Source organism: Haliotis rubra, unplaced genomic scaffold (assembly GCF_003918875.1).
Source record: "Haliotis rubra isolate DU_JTF1 unplaced genomic scaffold, ASM391887v1 Scf693, whole genome shotgun sequence".
Taxonomy (NCBI): domain Eukaryota; kingdom Metazoa; phylum Mollusca; class Gastropoda; order Lepetellida; family Haliotidae; genus Haliotis; species Haliotis rubra.
Genome location: NW_025767405.1, coordinates 419407 through 437698, shown reverse-complemented (window position 1 = coordinate 437698; position 18292 = coordinate 419407). Strand labels below are relative to the sequence as shown.

Below are 18292 nucleotides of genomic sequence, written 5' to 3'. Positions count from 1 at the left end.
AGGCGATTTAAACGGATATAACCCTCAGCGGGGAAGTACAGGCACAAACAATAAGGGGGAACTAATTGAATATTGTATTTTGTAACAATTTATGTGTGGAACCTAATACAAAGAATAAACGACAAAGGTTCAAAATCTACTGTTCATCATCTCAATTACCTGATAGAGCTGACATTGCAAATAAACATGGAGTAACACTAGACAAGCAGTTTCCACTGTCCAATTGTGGTCCTGAGTATCAAAGGTATCAGAAACAACACTGGAAAAACCGGCTCAATTATACGTCTAATTGAAGACTACAACGAATTATTTTCAGTTCACGAGTTACATACCGCAGGCTCATGATACAGCAACAGGACCTGATAATAATCACGATCAGCTCTTGAAACATTTGCCTGAATCGTATCTCGATATTCTTTTGAAATATTCGATCAAATATTACTAGTACGGTGGCCTAACTTTGACTGCTAATGATCTCTTATCCCTTTCTTTCTTGTATCATTAATTCATGGTTTGTTTGTTTGTTTATTATCTTTGAGCCAGCTTTCACAAACATGTGATAATCTGGTTCTTAATGTTCTTTCAGGAGAGCATTTTACACAGATTTGACAAATTATCTATGTGTGTATAAATTTGTCTAATATGGCTGTTCAAATACTATTCTACAATGTGTTCTCCCTCCTTGTCCTTGTTACACGTTACCAACACCTGTTTGAACGTGGGAGACGCAGGGAAATATGAACAGCATCCGAGTTTGTCCATGAAGGTGCTGATGTATGGTAGCCTGTACGGGTCATCTGTTGTCTCTTGAGTGTCACATGCTGCTTCTAAATTTCGCTTGGCCATGCCACGTTCCTCCCGTGTACCTGTAAGAGATGAGAATGGGTGAAGATACATTCCGCTCATGAGATAGCTTGGTAGTGACAATAACACAACTGATGGCAGGTTAAAACGTGAAACGCAAAATATACTATCATCTGTATGTACAATATTGCATATTATAATTTGGTGAAAGTACCACAAAACATTTTGCCCTTGGCGTGAAGAAGGGGTGAAGATACATTCCGATCATGAGATAGCTTGGTTGTAACATAAACGTAGTTTCATCTTGGGAATCAAGACGTAACAATATCAATGTCAGTTCTTGATCACAGAAAAGGGATGCCACGCCCGTTCGAAGACAAATGCAACAATGTTCACCTTAAATGCATATACAATATGTGTGTGCGTGTGCGTGTGTGTCTGTGTTCAAACCAATAAAGTTATCCGCATAATGAGTGTATGTGTATAGAAAAAACCCTCATGTCCAATACATAACTACCAAACGCCATCCTCAAAGGAAGAGAAGCATGTCATTGATCACGTGTCCTATATTAACCTATTTTGTCTTGTGATCACTTTAAATATACACTTAGACAACTGCGAGATTTTCGAGAGGTGAAGTTTTCAATGTTCATGTGTGATATACTGATATATATAGCAGACAATCAGTAAATCCATTTCGTCCTCGACATGGTCCAGGTCGTGCTGTTTGTTTTACAAAATCGGCACAAATTAGCATCAAGTATAGTTCCTTGTCTAGTTGGGCTTCCAATTTCAAAGGGAGACTAAAACTTCTGAGCCTTGAGTTTCTTTCCGCTTTTATCTTGTCGTTGGAATGAACAATATATTTTTGGAGAACTACACGTCATTAATCGTTTGCAGTTTCAGCGAAACGTGTTTATGAAGTAAGGAGACTATTTTGTTTTCATACAACTGTGTTGACTAAAACCCAGATGAGTGGACTATTAAAGAAGACTGGTTGAACGTGAGCACCATACTAAAATTTGGTGCAAGTACTACAAGCCATTTTAGCCGTTTAGATGAAAACATACCCTTGGCGTGATTTGCACTCTAGGGTTAGATATGATTAGTGATTATCAATAATTGGTAATTCATGTGATTATTGTCGCGGCCATGTATATACAGCCCCTAATCAATATTGGGCTTATATTTTTCGTGTAAGATATTTTCCAAGCTGATCGTTCAGTTGATGTACGATATATAGTAATATAGTGCGGGATGAAGATAAGGATGAACCTACTGTATTTTATGATCTTTAATTCAAGGAACAGCTTGGGAACACGTTCGTTTCATTGCTAGAAGAATTATGAAGTTTTCGTTGATATTTAATTCAGCGTCGTTTATATATTCGTTGTCTCAGCAATTGACTAAAAGGCAGGTTCTGATTTAACAACACTGACTAGGCTCCTGTCAGTAACATTAAGTATTCAGTGCGCCGGAATCATCGATATTTTAACTATCAAATAATGTGTTTCCCTGAGTGAAATGATGCTGACTGCGAACTACGGACTAATTATACCTGGAGCCAGATTGTCCAGGACACATCCCAAGAACATGGTCACGAACATGGGTGTCACCAGCAGCATCTCCAGTAACTGATCGAGTACTTCGTTGCCTGGCAACACAAAGATATATCTGATGGAACAGCTGACAGAATTAAACATGAAACTGGAAGACAGGGTGAACTTGTGTCTCGGAATCAAGATGTCACGTTACAGTGCTACATGTTTTCCTACGGATCCGTGAAGCAATAATCCCGACAACAGCAAAGAATAGTTCCTTTGTCAAGTCCATCTCACCCATCAAAGATATCCTAGTCGTTGCTTCTGAAATCGCCAATGTTTGTCTTGCGAGACTGAAGCAGAAAGTATCAAGAATACCCGGTCGTAACGATGATGCCCACTGGGTATTACCATAAAAATACTCCTTTGATCCGTGACTTGGCTGTTGCCGTAAGGTATTATATTCTTACGTCTCATTCTCATTCTCATATCGCCTTCAACACGAACCTTCAAACACAACGCTTAGTACGTGGCGGGTTGATATCTGACAAACATACCCAACCAAGCTACTTCTCGGGTAGATGAGACAATACCTGTATTGATAGCGTTTTCGTTAGCGGCCATCCAGTCTGGCAGGAGGAGACCCAGAGAGAGCGATATCCCCAGGATTAGGAGGTTCCTGGAGGAAGACAGGTCGACTGCATTCAACATAGACACGCCCACTGCCGTCACTGTGCTCACTGCCACAAAGTTGACCCCGCCAACTACTGGGTCGGGGATGATTGTGAACACCGCCCCAACCTTGCCTACGACGCCCCCTATCATCAGAATCAAGGCCGCTGTCACAAACACACTCCGACTCGCAACCTGTAGATCAGAAAACGCTGTACATGTTTTAGAAAGAGCTAAGTGAACAGTTGTAATTAATATTTTCCTTGATATGTTTTTGAATCCAGCTCACAACTTGAGTCCTTGTCGTCTACATACTTGACTATATAAATCATTAGTGGTATCAGGTATGTCAAAGTTACATGGTCTGAAATTGTGTCGTGACTGAGTTCTGGACAGAGGTGCCACCGATCATGACTGTCTCTGTTTATGTGCCAGAACAGAGTCAGTGTGTAGTGAGTTTGGCGAATTACTGACTGCTATAGATTGGTGTTCACACTGTTACGATATGGTGTGGAATGGTGCTTTCATTGCTATTCAGAAGAAAAGATCTGTGTTCACATTTGTAACTACTGGTGTGGATGGGTGCTTACATTTCAATCACTGAATGTGATACGTGTTAAAACGTAAATTATTGTTGGTTGTGCCTCTTATTGTCAAACAATGGTTTATATCAGTGTTAACACTGTTAGCCTCTGGTTTTGATGTGTCATTTGCCAGAGAGATTGCCCAAGATGGGTGCAATGGTCCTTGACGCATTAATCAAAGAACAGCTAGAACCATGACTGTAAGAAATTCCCAAATCTACTTTTATCCTGTAATGTGATCAATACCAACTAGTGTGAATGACTCCCACACTACAAACCACTGATTTGCCAGACACATACTGTGTCACTTGTAAATGAAATCCACTCTTCAACTCACCTTAGTGACAGTGACCACCCCAAGGCTCTGTATGTACAAGATGCTTGAATACACCCCACCCAGCATGCCGCTGATTACAGAGCTTATACCGTCCACGGCTATCCCTCTATTCAAGGCGTGGGCCGGAGGGGGAGGTAACTCTACTACACTGGCCGTTGCAGAGTAAAAGCCTGGTACCTGGATGATCGTAACTATGGTGATGATAAACATGGCCGTGAAACCCGAGGAGCTTATGGTCGGTGTTCCGAACTGAACTGGAAAAAATATGAGTCGTTTGTTAGCACTGCTGTAAATGGTTCGATTCCACAATCTTTTCCGATAATGACCGTCGATTCCCACGATTGAGACTTGCGATTTTAACTGAAACATCTTAGAGAGAATAAGGTGCCTTTTTGCTGTTGCTGCTTCAAGGATGTCGATCATAACAAATGCATGCAAAGGCAAGTCAATTGTTCACATGGGAAAACACTGGAACATGTGGTACAAATCAAAATAGGAAATTGCATCATTTTTGTCACTTCTGCTTCAAATTTGGACAATCATCCTTAAGTCTACCACGACATATTTAAATACTATTCTGGGGTCTAGAATGATGTAACTTTGTTAAAACTACTTTAAAACACCCCGGGATAAATCTGGTCCGCAGCAGTCCATACCAGTTTGAGGCCGTTACTCGGTAATTTGGTTGATTGTGTGTCATCAAACTCGAGGACCGATGTTCACTAAATTACTCACTATGTTTGCTGACTCTTTTATTTACATATATTTGCCTATAGCGGGGGTGTTGCTGCGCTAAATATATCCATTAAGGAATAGTATATATTCTGTATATCTAGTAAAAATGACTAAATAAGGTTAACTTCATGTTTCAATGTAAACACTATAAGATAATTCCGGCTGAAGAGCAAAGGTTTTACCAAACTGGAGCTTACATGGCAGAGGGAAATAGAACCACGGAGCATTGTAGAGGGCGCTTGTTCTGACGTCAGTTCTAGCCATGTAACCATGGACAGTGGAGTTGCTAGACAACACATCTGTGACCGTTAGCACATGACACAAACACCAAGACAGTCCGATTGCCAGAACCACCTGAAGACAGAAACAGTTTGATTAACAATTAACCTTACAGCAGAAAAGGATTGGATCTATAGGAGGCAATGAATAGACAGCGTTAGTCAGACACATTCGTGGTAACCACATTCGTCAACCATTTTCAACAGCATATTAAAACAAATGTTTTGAGACTTTGATGAATCAATACACGATGAGGCATAAGGTATATATAGTGAAGTTAAAGCAAGTTAACCTCACTGGTCATAAGCTTTATACTCACAGCATTCAGCTGAAACAGCGGATAGTGAGTCACGTGACATTTCTTCTTCCTGTTGTAGCCAGGAAAGGGAATACTGACCTTCGCCAGAAACATGGAAAACACCAGGACGAGCACGATCGATCTGCGAAGACACCGGACATGAATATGTGTCAAGTGTTGAACATCTACTACCTGACTACTTACAAGCTCGATATTCCCCAGTGTTGTTCACACGGTGGTATCATGTACTACCGGTCTACATACAAGCTGACTATTCCCCAGTGTTGTTCACACAGCGGCATCGTGTACTACCTGACTACTTACAAGCTCGATATTCCCCAGTGTTGTTCACACGGTGGTATCATGTACTACCTGTCTACTTACAAGCTGGATATTCCCCAGTGTTGTTCACACGGTGGTTTCATGTACTACCTGTCTACTTACAAGCTGGCTATTCCCCAGTGTTGTTCACACAGCGGCATCGTGTACTACCTGACTACTTACAAGCTGGCTATTCCCCAGTGTTGTTCACACGGTGGCATCATGTACTACCTGTCTACTTACAAGCTGGCTATTCCCCAGTGTTGTTCACACAGCGGCATCGTGTACTACCTGACTACTTACAAGCTGGATATTCCCCAGTGTTGTTCACACGGTGGTATCATGTGCTACCTGTCTACTTACAAGATGGCTATTCCCCAGTGTTGTTCACACAGCGGTATCATGCACTACCTGTCTACTTACAAGCTGGCTATTCCCCAGTGTTGTTCACACACCGGTATCATGTACTACCTGTCTACTTACAAGCTGGCTATTCCCCAGTGTTGTTCCCACGGTGGTATCATTTACTACCTGACTACTTACAAGCTGGCTATTCCCCAGTGTTGTTCACACAGCGGTATAACGTAACGACATAGCGTTAATCCGAGGACAAGTACAGTTGGAGCCACTGTCAGAGGACCGATGAACCTTAGGAGGAAGCCCAGAATTCCCGTTATTCCCAGAAGGAACTGAACCCCTGAGGCCAGCATTAGGTCACCCTGGATCTAATGTATAATAAATGGTAATTAGTCCCATTGTTTCACTAGATTTATTCTAAATTGTGGGTTTTGTTTGTCTGATGTTAAAACAGTTTGTTTTTGTGTGTATCACAAGTTAATTTCACATGGAAATGACAAAGTTTACTTAGGCTTTAGTTTTTGTGTTCCTATTGGTGTAAATAGATACACGCGCAAGAAAACACGCACATACGCAAACGTAAATATTCTCTTCTTGAAAAAGTGCACTTGACGATAATGATCGTTGGGCATACATACTTTGAAAAACTGAATGAAGTGCTTTTACAATATAAACATATCGCCTTAACTAAAGTTTAACGAAGCAAGGAAGATACAATCTTTTACCTCTCTCATTCGGATCTTCCAGTTGGTAGATGAGGTGACATTGGCAGATCCATCCATGCCCAGAGATTCTGTTGTGAGAGATGGCAAATAAACAAATCAACGGTATGTATGTAAGGACAAGGACCTTATGCTTGGAGCGGAGGGTCCGGTGTACAATTCAAATACCCCAAAATACGTCACAACATGGTACCTGTTACTCTGGCGCTTTTTTATAAGGTTTAGACGGCTTTGATGCACCGCACATCCTTTTCGTCAGTAAAGAGTAAATTTGGAAATGCCCTCCATATCTCTGCTATAAAACGTTTTGAAATCTTAGCTATGGCCTTGAATGCTGTAACCCTATTTGAAAGATTGACGCTCTTCTAAATGACACCGGATATAATATCCACGAATCCACGACTTCTCTCAGTTTCCTCCCATTTCCTTTTACGTATGCTTCTTGTCTTACTCTTCACCCGATGAGTCGAGTCTGGACCATATAATCCTGTGATCAACTGCGTGATCATTGCTCTGCGCAATTGGAATATGATGACATGAGTCAACCGAATCAGCAAGCCTGACCACCCAATCCTGTTAGTTGACTCTTACGCGAGTGAGTGAGTGAGTTACGTTTTACACCACACTCAGCAATATTCCAGCTATATGACAGCGGTCTGTAAATAATCGAGTCTGGACCAGACAATCCAGTAATCAACAACACTAACATCGATCTACGCAATTGGGAAACGATGATATGTGTCAACCAAGTCAGCGATCCTGACCACCCGATCCGTTAGTCGCCTCTTACGACAAGCATGGTTTACTGAAGATCAATTCTAACCTGGATCTTCACGGATCTGCCTCTTACGCCAAGCATGGGTTGTTGGAAAGCAATTCTAACCCGGATCTTTACGGATCTGCCTTTTACGCCAAGCATGGGTTGCTGGAGAGCAATTCTAACCCGGATCTTTACGGATCTTCCTCTTACGCCAAGCATGGGTTGCTGGAGAGCAATTCTAACCCGGATCTTTACGGATCTGCCTTTTAGACCAAGCATGGGTTGCTGGAAAGCAATTCTAACCCGGATCTTTACGGGTGGGAAAGGAAGTACCCACCCTGTGGTTATTTAAGGATATCAGGTCATCGATATACCTGAAGTTCAGTTTTAACTGCTTCAACAAATTGTTTTGTGTTGCCTTTCCGAACAGAAATTCGAGACATAAAGCACTATAAATATTCTATGTAGTCTTTCTCTACCTACCATCACTCCATTTTGGGGCATTGAGAATGGCAGCTATTGCAATCAGATATGACGTGTTAGGACCGTGAATGACCGGTAATCTACAACACAATGGTCATTTTATTGAACTAAAAATCTAAAACACATCAATGAGACTCTGGTTCGCTTAATGATAAACAAAATTACCGGAACAACCAGATTTTGCATACACATCTCTGAATTCGTCGAAACTTGGTGACCTCTCCCAAATTAAGGAGAGCACAGGGTGGGAGTTACTTTACAGCGCTAACAATCGCTTTGAGCCCGAAGGCCGTGCTGGTCTATGTTGTGAGAACGTAAGTACATTGCGGGATGACTTGGCCCGAAATACCACTGGCTCAACGAAGCACGAAACTGGGTTGCATAAATGCGATTCAGGCCAAAGGTGGTCACAAGAAAGAAAGTCCTGACGTTAACGCTGCCATATCCAGTGTGTGTGAACGTTTGTGTGACATTTACGTTTGTCAGACTTGGGAAGTCTGACGAAGTCATGGGAAGTCTGACGTAAGAAATACCAATTGAAATACAGACGACGTGTGTAAATATTTTCTCCTGTGGGTTTCTTTTTGGCGCTTTACACTTAACTACAACAAGATAAAAACGCCGCGTGTAGCATCTTTTCATTCCAGTGAAAAATGTGGAGGTGCTTTTGACATTTGGTTTGAGTTTGCGAAGGGGAATACATGTATGTATCTTTTCAAGCATTTCATTTTCAGACATATGCTTATCCAGGTTTTTTAGCTGACTTGCGTTGCGAGTGTTCGTTAGGGGTGCTGTTATTGTAATTAGATAACAATCGTGTTTCAAGATTTGCTTTTCGCATCCAAAATATTTACCATTGAGAATTGGGTTTAAATTTTCCGAAATTGGCATCATCCACCAGAAAAATATCTGAGGCAATTTTTTTAACTCTTACCAAATAGTCTAGTTTCGTTTCTATATTTCCAGTATGCTATTGATATGAAACAAAACATTTCTTAAAAAGAATTAAATTGGTTTGATGAAGTCAAATATACTCATGGAAACGAATTAGGGAACATATGAAAGTACAAGTGTTCCTTCATTTATTTCCACAATTTCACCCACAGTGCAATACAAGTACTTTCATGTGTTCCCTTATTTGTTTCGATGAGTATATATACTAGTTCAACACCACATGCACTTGATGAATTTGCTGCAATGCAGCTGAAGGCTTAGCTTCACTTGATATCGACAAATTCTGATCAAATGTTGTGGTTGAAGTCACATTGGCAGTGTTTCAGCTATATCTTGACTATGAGAGTTGTAGAATGATAAAATCAAACTTTGACAAAAATCAATACCTGTCGACAAACAACAGTTAAAAAACTAGACTTTCACAGCTTTCAAATGTTGTAAGTTTGATTTCAACTCAGAGTGTAAGAAATAGGAATTGTTTGTTGGCAGCGTATTCGCTTATAATGATCTCAAGGGAAATTAAATATACTGAAGCCTAGAAAGATTAAATTTTCAAATATTCGCATTTAGCCATAATTTGTTGTACGCTCTACATACCGACACCCTATGCAGACCTGCAATAAACTGGCAACGCCACTTGTAAAAAGGAACAGACTCAGAATCTGGGACCTCACTTCCGTTAAATGACCAGCTCCGATCTGATTGGCGAGGAGGACTGCACTGCCCAATGCACCGGAAATGCTGACAATAGCTTCCTGAACAGAAATGATACAAGGTCAGACAGAGCTATGTACCAGTGGTATCAACTTTTGGTGTCGCTTTGTACTGGATTTGAAAATGATCTTGCTACTGGCCAATTTGAAAAATATTATATGTTTCAAATGCTCATTGCTCTCGCTCACGCTCGGGCAGTACAACATTTCACACTCGTTTCGTGTAAGTCGTATGACACACTTGTTCGTGTAATCATCTCTATGGATGTCATGCATTTTAGATACGAGACAATACGATTTGGGGGGTATTTTACTAACACAGACCCAAACTATGTACTTCTAAACAAGTGGAACGGCGCTAAGGTTACATTTTCATTCTATTTTTCTCAGTTATCCTATTGTACACTGGACTGGGTTGATAACGATGTAAACAAATGTGTAATGATATTTGTATTTAACTTGCCCATATTTCATTAAAATATAATCAGGAAAAGGTCACTAATCTGCTACAGACAATTGAAATCATATCTCATTCTCAACTGCGATATTCTCTCTAGCGGCCATATGTCTAGAAAATATGACAGTGGCCATAATGTGTACTATAACATTGAAAACTATCACAGAATGAACATAACTTGGCTTACTATGAAATACACCAGTCTAACAATATTTTAGAAACATATAATGTGACTGAAGATGACACAAACATACAGTGCGATGAGAGAGAACAAAATAAAACTTTAATGAAAGCAAATATGCAACCTCGATTATCCAACGAAACAGATTCCATTGTTTTAATAGGCAAAAAAAGGTTGGAAATTATACGAATGGATCACTGAATAGGATTAATGACACCAAGAGTTGTCCTCGGCGCCTCTGGCATCCGCTCTGAACAAACAACAATCCAGGCCTTGGGTGTACATTACTATCCAAAGGTACAGACACTGTGTCTTCATCAAACATTAAGGCAGTCTTAAAAAATGTGTTAGTTTTTTTATAACGTCGTATAAGCTGCATAAAGTCAAATCTGTCATTTTGTATTCGGAGGTCACAGTATGACATTGCCGACGTGACTATTCATTGAGTTGCATTTGCCACAAAGACTGTGACGAGTATCTCATGCAAGTAGTCTTCCAGGTGAACAGCCTTCACATTTCCTGTCATAAGGGGGATAGGTAGACGACTTAATAAATCTGGTATTATTAATCCATGTTTTAACCATAATGAGTCTGACCATATTTCTACAATAAAACACAGCTACCTTGTGTCCTTTGGGGTATGTAAAATATAGGTAGTTCAACACCATAAACAATACATCGAGGGGTTTGAATTAACGAGGTACCTTGCGCTTGTGCATAGACGTAGTTCGAGTAACAATTTTTATTAGTGTTATAATATTGACCTGCATATCCACTATCTTGTCACTGGATTTTCTAGTTAATGCCATGTTGAAGTTGTTTGATGTCCATCAACAATTATCCTGTTCTAGGTGGTCAGGGATCAGAAATATATTTTGTTTTAAAAAGTGTCACTAGTGGCAGATGCTCGAGGAGGAGGATTGCTTACCGTTATTGAGAACGCCTGATGTCACTCATATTCAGCGATCCATACATATTTTCACTGCTAATTTGCCTTTGTATATTCTTCTTACAACTCGGCTAAGATGAAGACACAAACATACATACCTGTAATCCATGCAGCGGGAGAAAGATGAGGGAAGGCGATTTATCCACTGGGTAAAGAAACGTTTCTTGTCTAATTTCTAACTGGATCTCTGAGTTCTCTTCTCCAGACGTCCGAGGTGCTGTCCTTGTGTCCGCCATGTTCTGCGGTAACATGTTGACTGTCATGCCTTGTGTGCGACACACGTTATATATAGCTAGCTACTATGGAGTAAGCAGCATCTGAGTTCATTCGCAAGACTAGAGCGGATTGAGCATGATGATTGAGCGTTGTTCAAGAGATTGATTTCTGTACAAAGCCATCGCAATTCACAACTAATCAGGGGCGGTGGGCTAGCCTAGTGGTTAAAGCGTTCGCTCGTCACGCCGAAGACCCGGGTTCGATTCCCCACATGGATACAATGTGTGAAGCCCATTTCCGCCGTGATATTGCTGGAATATTGCTAAAAGCGGCGTAAAACTAAACTCTCTCCCTCACAACTGATCATTAGTTATGTTTAGTTTTAGTTATTGAAAAACAGCAAATGCACCGTGTCACTGGATGTTCTGATTTATCACTTGCCTGATAAGAAAAGTAACTTTATGGATGACAACTCCTATATTATACTGTGATCCGAAGTTTCGGTGTAGGCTATTATACTATTGTCAAACAAACCTCAGCAAACAGGCATGTTGTGTTACAGGTGATGAAGAAGACGTACGGCGCTAACTTTACCCTAATATTTCAATTCATCAAAATCACTATTTAATCCAAAATACTAGATGTCATATTTCAAATATAGGTTTTGTATTTACATTAATATTTAATTTGCCAATTAGAGACACATTTATACATTTCTTTCTTAAGATAAAGTTAGTCACTTGCTGTCCACGAAGCTGACCGTCACAAATCAGTAACTCTGACTTATGCAACTCTGTTAGGGTTATGCCCCAGGTGGCAGAATGCTCGGCATGGCCGGACGCGTTATCATTGTAAATAGATAAGATCAGATACGTCGTAATCTAAATGATTTTAAGTGGTCTGTACACTTACTCACTCCGTAATTGTATAACAGTGCCAAAATTTACCTTACTTTTCTTCAAGTCTTTATCTATTTTGGATTTGTTTTACAATCTTATAATTTTACATTCTCAGTCCAGTTAAGGCACATAGTTTTCAGAACCTACACAACTATTCTCAAATCTATAACATTCAAGCTGCCAGAACCGGACTAGCGACTCTGGGAGATTAGTAAGTGTTAGGTCACTGCTCTTTGTGTCTCAAACACACAGTAATTATCAGAGTAGGTGCATTGTCGAGCTAGACCCGGCTGACCAACCCAAAATAATTAACAAAAAACACCGACCCGACCGGTTACATTCCAGCAGCGATTATGTTTTCCAATTAGCTAACTTTGCCCCAGCTTTGGCTACCCAGCTTTGTCAAACTTGCGTAATATGACCAGTGTCTCATGCGGTCTTCGACTTGCTTTCAAATTCGGATGGGAGATTCGGGTATAAATACAGGTGTAACTCGCCACTGAGTTATTCCTGTTTTGCCTGAGATCCTCTCTGTTTGTATTTGAAGGCGTGGAGATCCCGGAGCTAATTCCCCGTAACAATTCTAGGTTTAAGACAGTAGCGCAAGCTCACTGTTTCAACTGCATTGATAAAACCAGACGTTTGACGTGTTTCGGTATCAGGTATATCAGATATTCTACAAAAGGCATGAGTCCCTATATATGTCGAGTCCAGTGACAGATACTTCACTCTGCCGAGAATATCGTCGCGAATAGCTGTAACATCGCTGATGCTGCGTTGAAGGAGATACTAGAAAACTGACTAGGTTAAAGAAACATCAGAAACATGTACCCCAATTTTTAATGCAAAGTGTTATTTTTCATACTGCTATCTTAGCTTCGGCCCTTATGGATATTCCGCTAGCAAGTCCGTGACATTTTACACTCGTGACGTCATATGTGACTTAGGTCAGCCATAATGCGTAAAACCAAACGCTGTGGTTATGTAAACCGCCTCTTTCTGTCGTTTTTGTAATTGGTGAGATGGGGTTTTGTGTTGCCTGGGGTTGCACGGCGTATCGAAAAATGGAAATAGGCACCACGGACGAAGTAAATAGCTTTCGATCGACATAACCCTTACCACAGACCGTTGATCAGTTCTTATATGGAGACAAGATAAATTTTATTAATAAGAACTATTTTTTTTGCAACGAAAATAAATAATTCCTTGCAATCGTGTAACTTTTGCAGCAGACAATTTCTATTTACCCCCGTCTGAAGCATAATTATTTAAAACATTTTCTGGGACAATCCATTTGGGATTTTCTACGTAAAATAAATTCCAGACACCCTGCAGTCACCCGTTTAACACAAAATGAGCAGCAATTACAAACTTTTAAAATATTTTCTTAGGGACTGGTCATTTATTATAGGGCCGGGTATGTTGGTTGGAACTGTATCATATTTTGCTGACAAATAAAATTGCTGATAAATCAAATCGTCTAGTTTAAAAATTCTTATGACATCAAACGGTGCCTCCGTTCGCTTGATTCTTCTTCTCATCATCACTGGAAGTTTTTCTTGCAAGATGTAAAATCAGTCTAACATCCATGTCAAAAATGACATCGGGAGCGTCAGGTAAAATCAAAGAGGAAGCCATCGGCGCGAGGCACATATGACGTCATGTCCCGTGATACGCGGTACTGCTCATTAACTATCGGGTGTTTCCGTAATAGGCTGAGATTCGAGTTCGTTTTTTACGTGTTCATTGCGATTTTACAAATTTTTGGTTCAATGTTAATAATAGAAGGTGACTTTTAGAATACTTTCACACCCTATGAAAACAGAAATCACGTTAGTATTCTCCTTTAAGCAATATTCACTCACTCACTCACTGCCACGAATAAAGACTCAAAGGCACTCAGCAAATTCTTCTGTTTTAACCTGATGGTCCAAATGAGACAACGGTTCCCCAAAACGACCTGCGTCAGTTGGTTAAGCTACGTCAGTTACTTAAGATTTCTAGCATTTTGACTGAACAATAACCAATAGTGTGCATTAATTAGATCATTAATACACTACCGTCATTGATGACGGTAATCAAGTATAAAGTATACACGGAGCCTGGCATCAACACACACATTCTGAAATATATGTGCAACTGAAAGAGTTTCACATTCACAATCTTCTGTGTTTACATCAATAAAATTATTAAATTTTCTGAATTTGAAAATTCTTGTTCTAATTGATCATGTAGAACCACGCCTGCCTGAGAAAACAGCCTTGTTGTGTTGCAGGTTGACTGACTATTATGTAATATCGTTTTAATCCATGCTGGCAAAGTGTTACTTACATCATAATTCCCTATAACATAGTGATCAATCATTTGTCTACGTTTCGTATTTCACGCACGTGTGGCCATATATCAAGATTTTATTTTAACGATTTGAGTTCCCTATTTTTCATAGATTATCTTTATGTCTGAATCTATGATTTATATTCACCAACCTGCGTGGTGATGACGTTGTGTCTGCCATGATCTGCGGTAATAGTGATGTGTACTTGCATCATATGTAACCGCATCTTGTGCAAAATGGAGTAGGGTAAATATTGACAACAGCCCTCATTAACCATTCATGTTCCATTGGCGTCCAATTATATCCAGATCTTATTGAAATATTTATTTTGATGTTTGCCGATGATGTGGTGTTTTTCTCAGAGTCAGTAATTGGTCTACAGAGGCAAATTAATGCTTTAGAAACCTACTGTAATAAATGGTCCTTAAATGTTAACCTTGATAAAACTAAAATTATGATTTTTAAAAAAGGACCTAAACTATCAAAATCAGAAAAATGGACATATAAATCAGCTATGCTTGAAGTTGTTACATCGTACCAGTACCTTGGAGTATCATTTAATAGAACTCTAAATTGGTCCCTCTCTGCCAAAAACATTTCACTTAAGGCAAAGAAAGCTTTAGTGTCTATTACAAAATGCCTTTGTAGCTTTAAAGACTTGTCATATGATGTCTATTTGAAAATATTCGACTGTAAGATACTACCCATATTATTGTATGGGTCAGAATTATGGGGCTTTCACAAACATGATTGTCTGGAAAGGGTATTGCTTTATGCATGTAAACGATTCCTTGGTGTGCGAATGTCTACACCAAATACAATTGTCTTATTGCTTACTGGCTAAAGCTCCTCTCCATGCCCTCTTCACGCTACCCATTAAAAGCTTACAAAATGTTATGTAATCTAGATTTAAACGCAAGCGCCGAGCGTAATAGGTTTAATTGGGCTACACATGTAAAAACAGTTTTATTTAGATTTGGACTAGGTTATGCGTGGATATGGCAGGGTGTTGGAAATAAGCACCAATTCTTAAATTTACTTGTAAGAAGAAGCAAAGATTGCTTTATACAGGAGTGGCATGCAAAACTCCAAAATAGTCCCTGTACATTTACTTATTCCCTGTTAAAAGAAGACTTCTTGTGTGAACCATATGTACGTTGTATCAATATCAAGAAAGTAAGACTAGCCTTATCACAGTTTCGTTCCGTTTATTATGATTTAAGTTGTTATAAGGGAAAATTTCATAAGAAATCTACTGTGTGCAGATACTGTAAAATGAATGTCTTGGAAGATGAATACCATGTTCTGCTAATTTGTGATTATTATAGAAACATTAGAAGCAAATATATACCCAGTTACTTTACGAAACAACCGTCAAAACATAAATTCATCAAACTGTTGTCAACTTCTAATCGTATATTGATTGAAAATATAGCTTTGTTCATATACCATGCGATATTGAAGAGAAACCCACTCTGCTTTTGAACTTTGTATATACCTGTACTATGGGCGGGCCTGTGGCCTTCAGTTCTGAATAAAGATTGATTGATACAAACAGCCCTCATGTAGTATAATCTGTACAAGATCTGGTGGAACCATGACTGACAGTGTAGATTTCGTCTCTGTGCTCTAAATATAAGCTCCAGATTTACCTGCTGATGAAACTGACCCGGGTGTTACATGATATTAGACTAATCTAACTAATGTGCATTTTCCCATAAAAACACCACAAGTGGTTCAAGGGCAAATTATAAAACAGATCGCGCTACGACTCGAGCAAGAGGTTGCTTTACCAGAGAGGGTGGAAAGGAGAGAGGGGTGCTGTTCTCGTTCCATGCTACCTTGTGGGCACTCCCACCAGACTTCCCGGGTGCGTTCTATATGTGTTCCTCCTCGTCAGTGTGTTGAGGTGAGGTGGCATCTGTAGACGAGATATGTCTAATAGGACTAACACCAGCGTCGTAACAACACACCAGCGACGATAACAAGGACACTGCGCTGATGCCCCCCAACCCAATTCCCACAAATTGCCTTAGGACAGTTCTTGAAGACGTAGTTGACATCTAATCTGCAATTCCACCAAAATAGGATTTCAGGCCGAGGGCTGTTTCGGAACATAGATATTGTTATAAGGTTAAAATGCATCTGTTATACAAGAAACTTATCACAAATCCATTATTGAGAATTACGGTTATTTCGTGATAGAATTAATGCTATCACGGCTTGAGTAATAAACGAAGGGATAGAGAACATAATAAGTGTCGGTAACAGAACATAAAAGTCCCTTAAAGTAGCAATTAACGGTGAATTATCGATGAGAGTGAACAGCAATTTCCGATCATGAGGTACGACATGAGACCATGGAATGATGTAACTTTAAACGAACCAAAAACATTGTATTTGGTCATGTGACAAGGGTGGAGCAAACTCGAACACCTTAAAAAGATACCGTCAGCACTAGAAAGGGTGTGGGTTACAAAGTCAGCAGAACGTTCGCATCGCGATCATGTCTGGTATAGAGCTTGCCCTGTCCTGTCCTGTCCAGTCCAAGTCACCTTGTAATGAAGAGAGGGATTGAGTAAACATATATATAGAACCTGGTGTTGAGTTATTCATTGTATGCCAGAGTGCCAGCTCATGAATGAAATGTGGTTTTTGAGGAGTTACAGTCGTCTGACTTCTCACTCCTAGACTTAACATTCCCCATGGACCAAGCGAGTGTTTAACTTGAGCTTACATCACTCCTGACAATGTGGAACGGCCATCGTTATAGGTAACTGGTTTACTAACACCCCAGCGCCAGTTACGACAGTATTGTTATAAATCGAAGCTAGCGACTGACTTTGTTTTCATACAGCCATGAAGCAAAATTATAACGACGAAGAAAATATCATATGCAAGGCTATGATAGTTCAGCCGGTGTAGATGTCTTCAGTTACGTCAAACTCCTGGCTTCAATCACATTTCAAGAGAATCCAGATAGAACTGACCCGTGAAGATCCGGGTTAGAATTGATCTTCAGTAACCCATGCTTGTCGTATAAGAGGCGACTAACAGGATCGCAAACTGGGTTGACACATGTCTTCGTTTCCCAATTGCGTGGAGTGATGTTCAGACTGTTGTTGATCACTGGATTGTCTGGTCCAGTCTCGATTATTTACAGACCGCCGCCATATAGCTGGAATATTGCTGGGTGCGGCGTAAAACTAAGCTCACTCGCTCACTCCAGATAGAATTTTCAGTGCAGAGACTCAAGTAAGGACCACAGCATGGCGTTAAAGCCTTCAGTTGATAACCAGGCACATGTGGCTGCCCGTTTAACCCAAACATGAAACGATGAACGTTCGCTCCTATTTAGTGAGTTGCAACTAGGATCGACAGTGTTGTGTTTGCTACTATTCCAGGCAATGGTGTTTAGATGGATTTAGCACATAACTACCAATTTTCTTTCAAGACGAATATACCTACAGAATGTAAATATAGTTATGATTGTTGGAACGCTTCTTCTTAAAGCAAGTATTTATATGACTGTTCGGAGAGAGATACAATCGAGAGTTATGTCGGAAGCTGTTCGTAAGATTTGTTGTATATGTCTTCTATTTTATCCGTCATGAGCTTGACGCAGTACACACTCAGCCGATTTAGTGGATACGTTAATCGTCCACACATCTGCAAGCTGCAACTGTTACTAGCTG

The 18292-nt window shown here is 40.0% G+C and overlaps 1 protein-coding gene across 1 annotated transcript; it reads right to left on the bottom strand.

Annotated features, from left to right (window-relative positions):
- Positions 1-359: 359 nt before the first annotated feature.
- On the bottom strand, positions 360-11393 carry LOC124258430 (solute carrier family 23 member 2-like). The gene is made up of 11 exons (XM_046692527.1): positions 11246-11393; positions 9445-9602; positions 7894-7973; positions 6654-6721; positions 6115-6296; positions 5272-5392; positions 4871-5027; positions 3939-4192; positions 2939-3212; positions 2363-2458; positions 360-866 (listed from the first exon to the last, which is right to left on the bottom strand). The coding sequence occupies exons 1-11, from the start codon at positions 11381-11383 to the stop codon at positions 658-660; spliced, it is 1737 nt and encodes a 578-aa protein (XP_046548483.1). The 5' UTR covers positions 11384-11393; the 3' UTR covers positions 360-657.
- Positions 11394-18292: the final 6899 nt, after the last annotated feature.

Coding starts and splice junctions, on each gene's coding strand:
- LOC124258430 (XM_046692527.1), bottom strand. CDS start 11,383: ATGGCGGACACAAGGACAGCACCTCGGACGTCTGGAGAAGAGAACTCA. Junction 6,297..6,653: donor GGAAGATCCGAATGAGAGAG/GTAAAAGATTGT, acceptor ATTATACATTAG/ATCCAGGGTGACCTAATGCT. Junction 867..2,362: donor CCTGGACAATCTGGCTCCAG/GTATAATTAGTC, acceptor CATCTCTTACAG/GTACACGGGAGGAACGTGGC.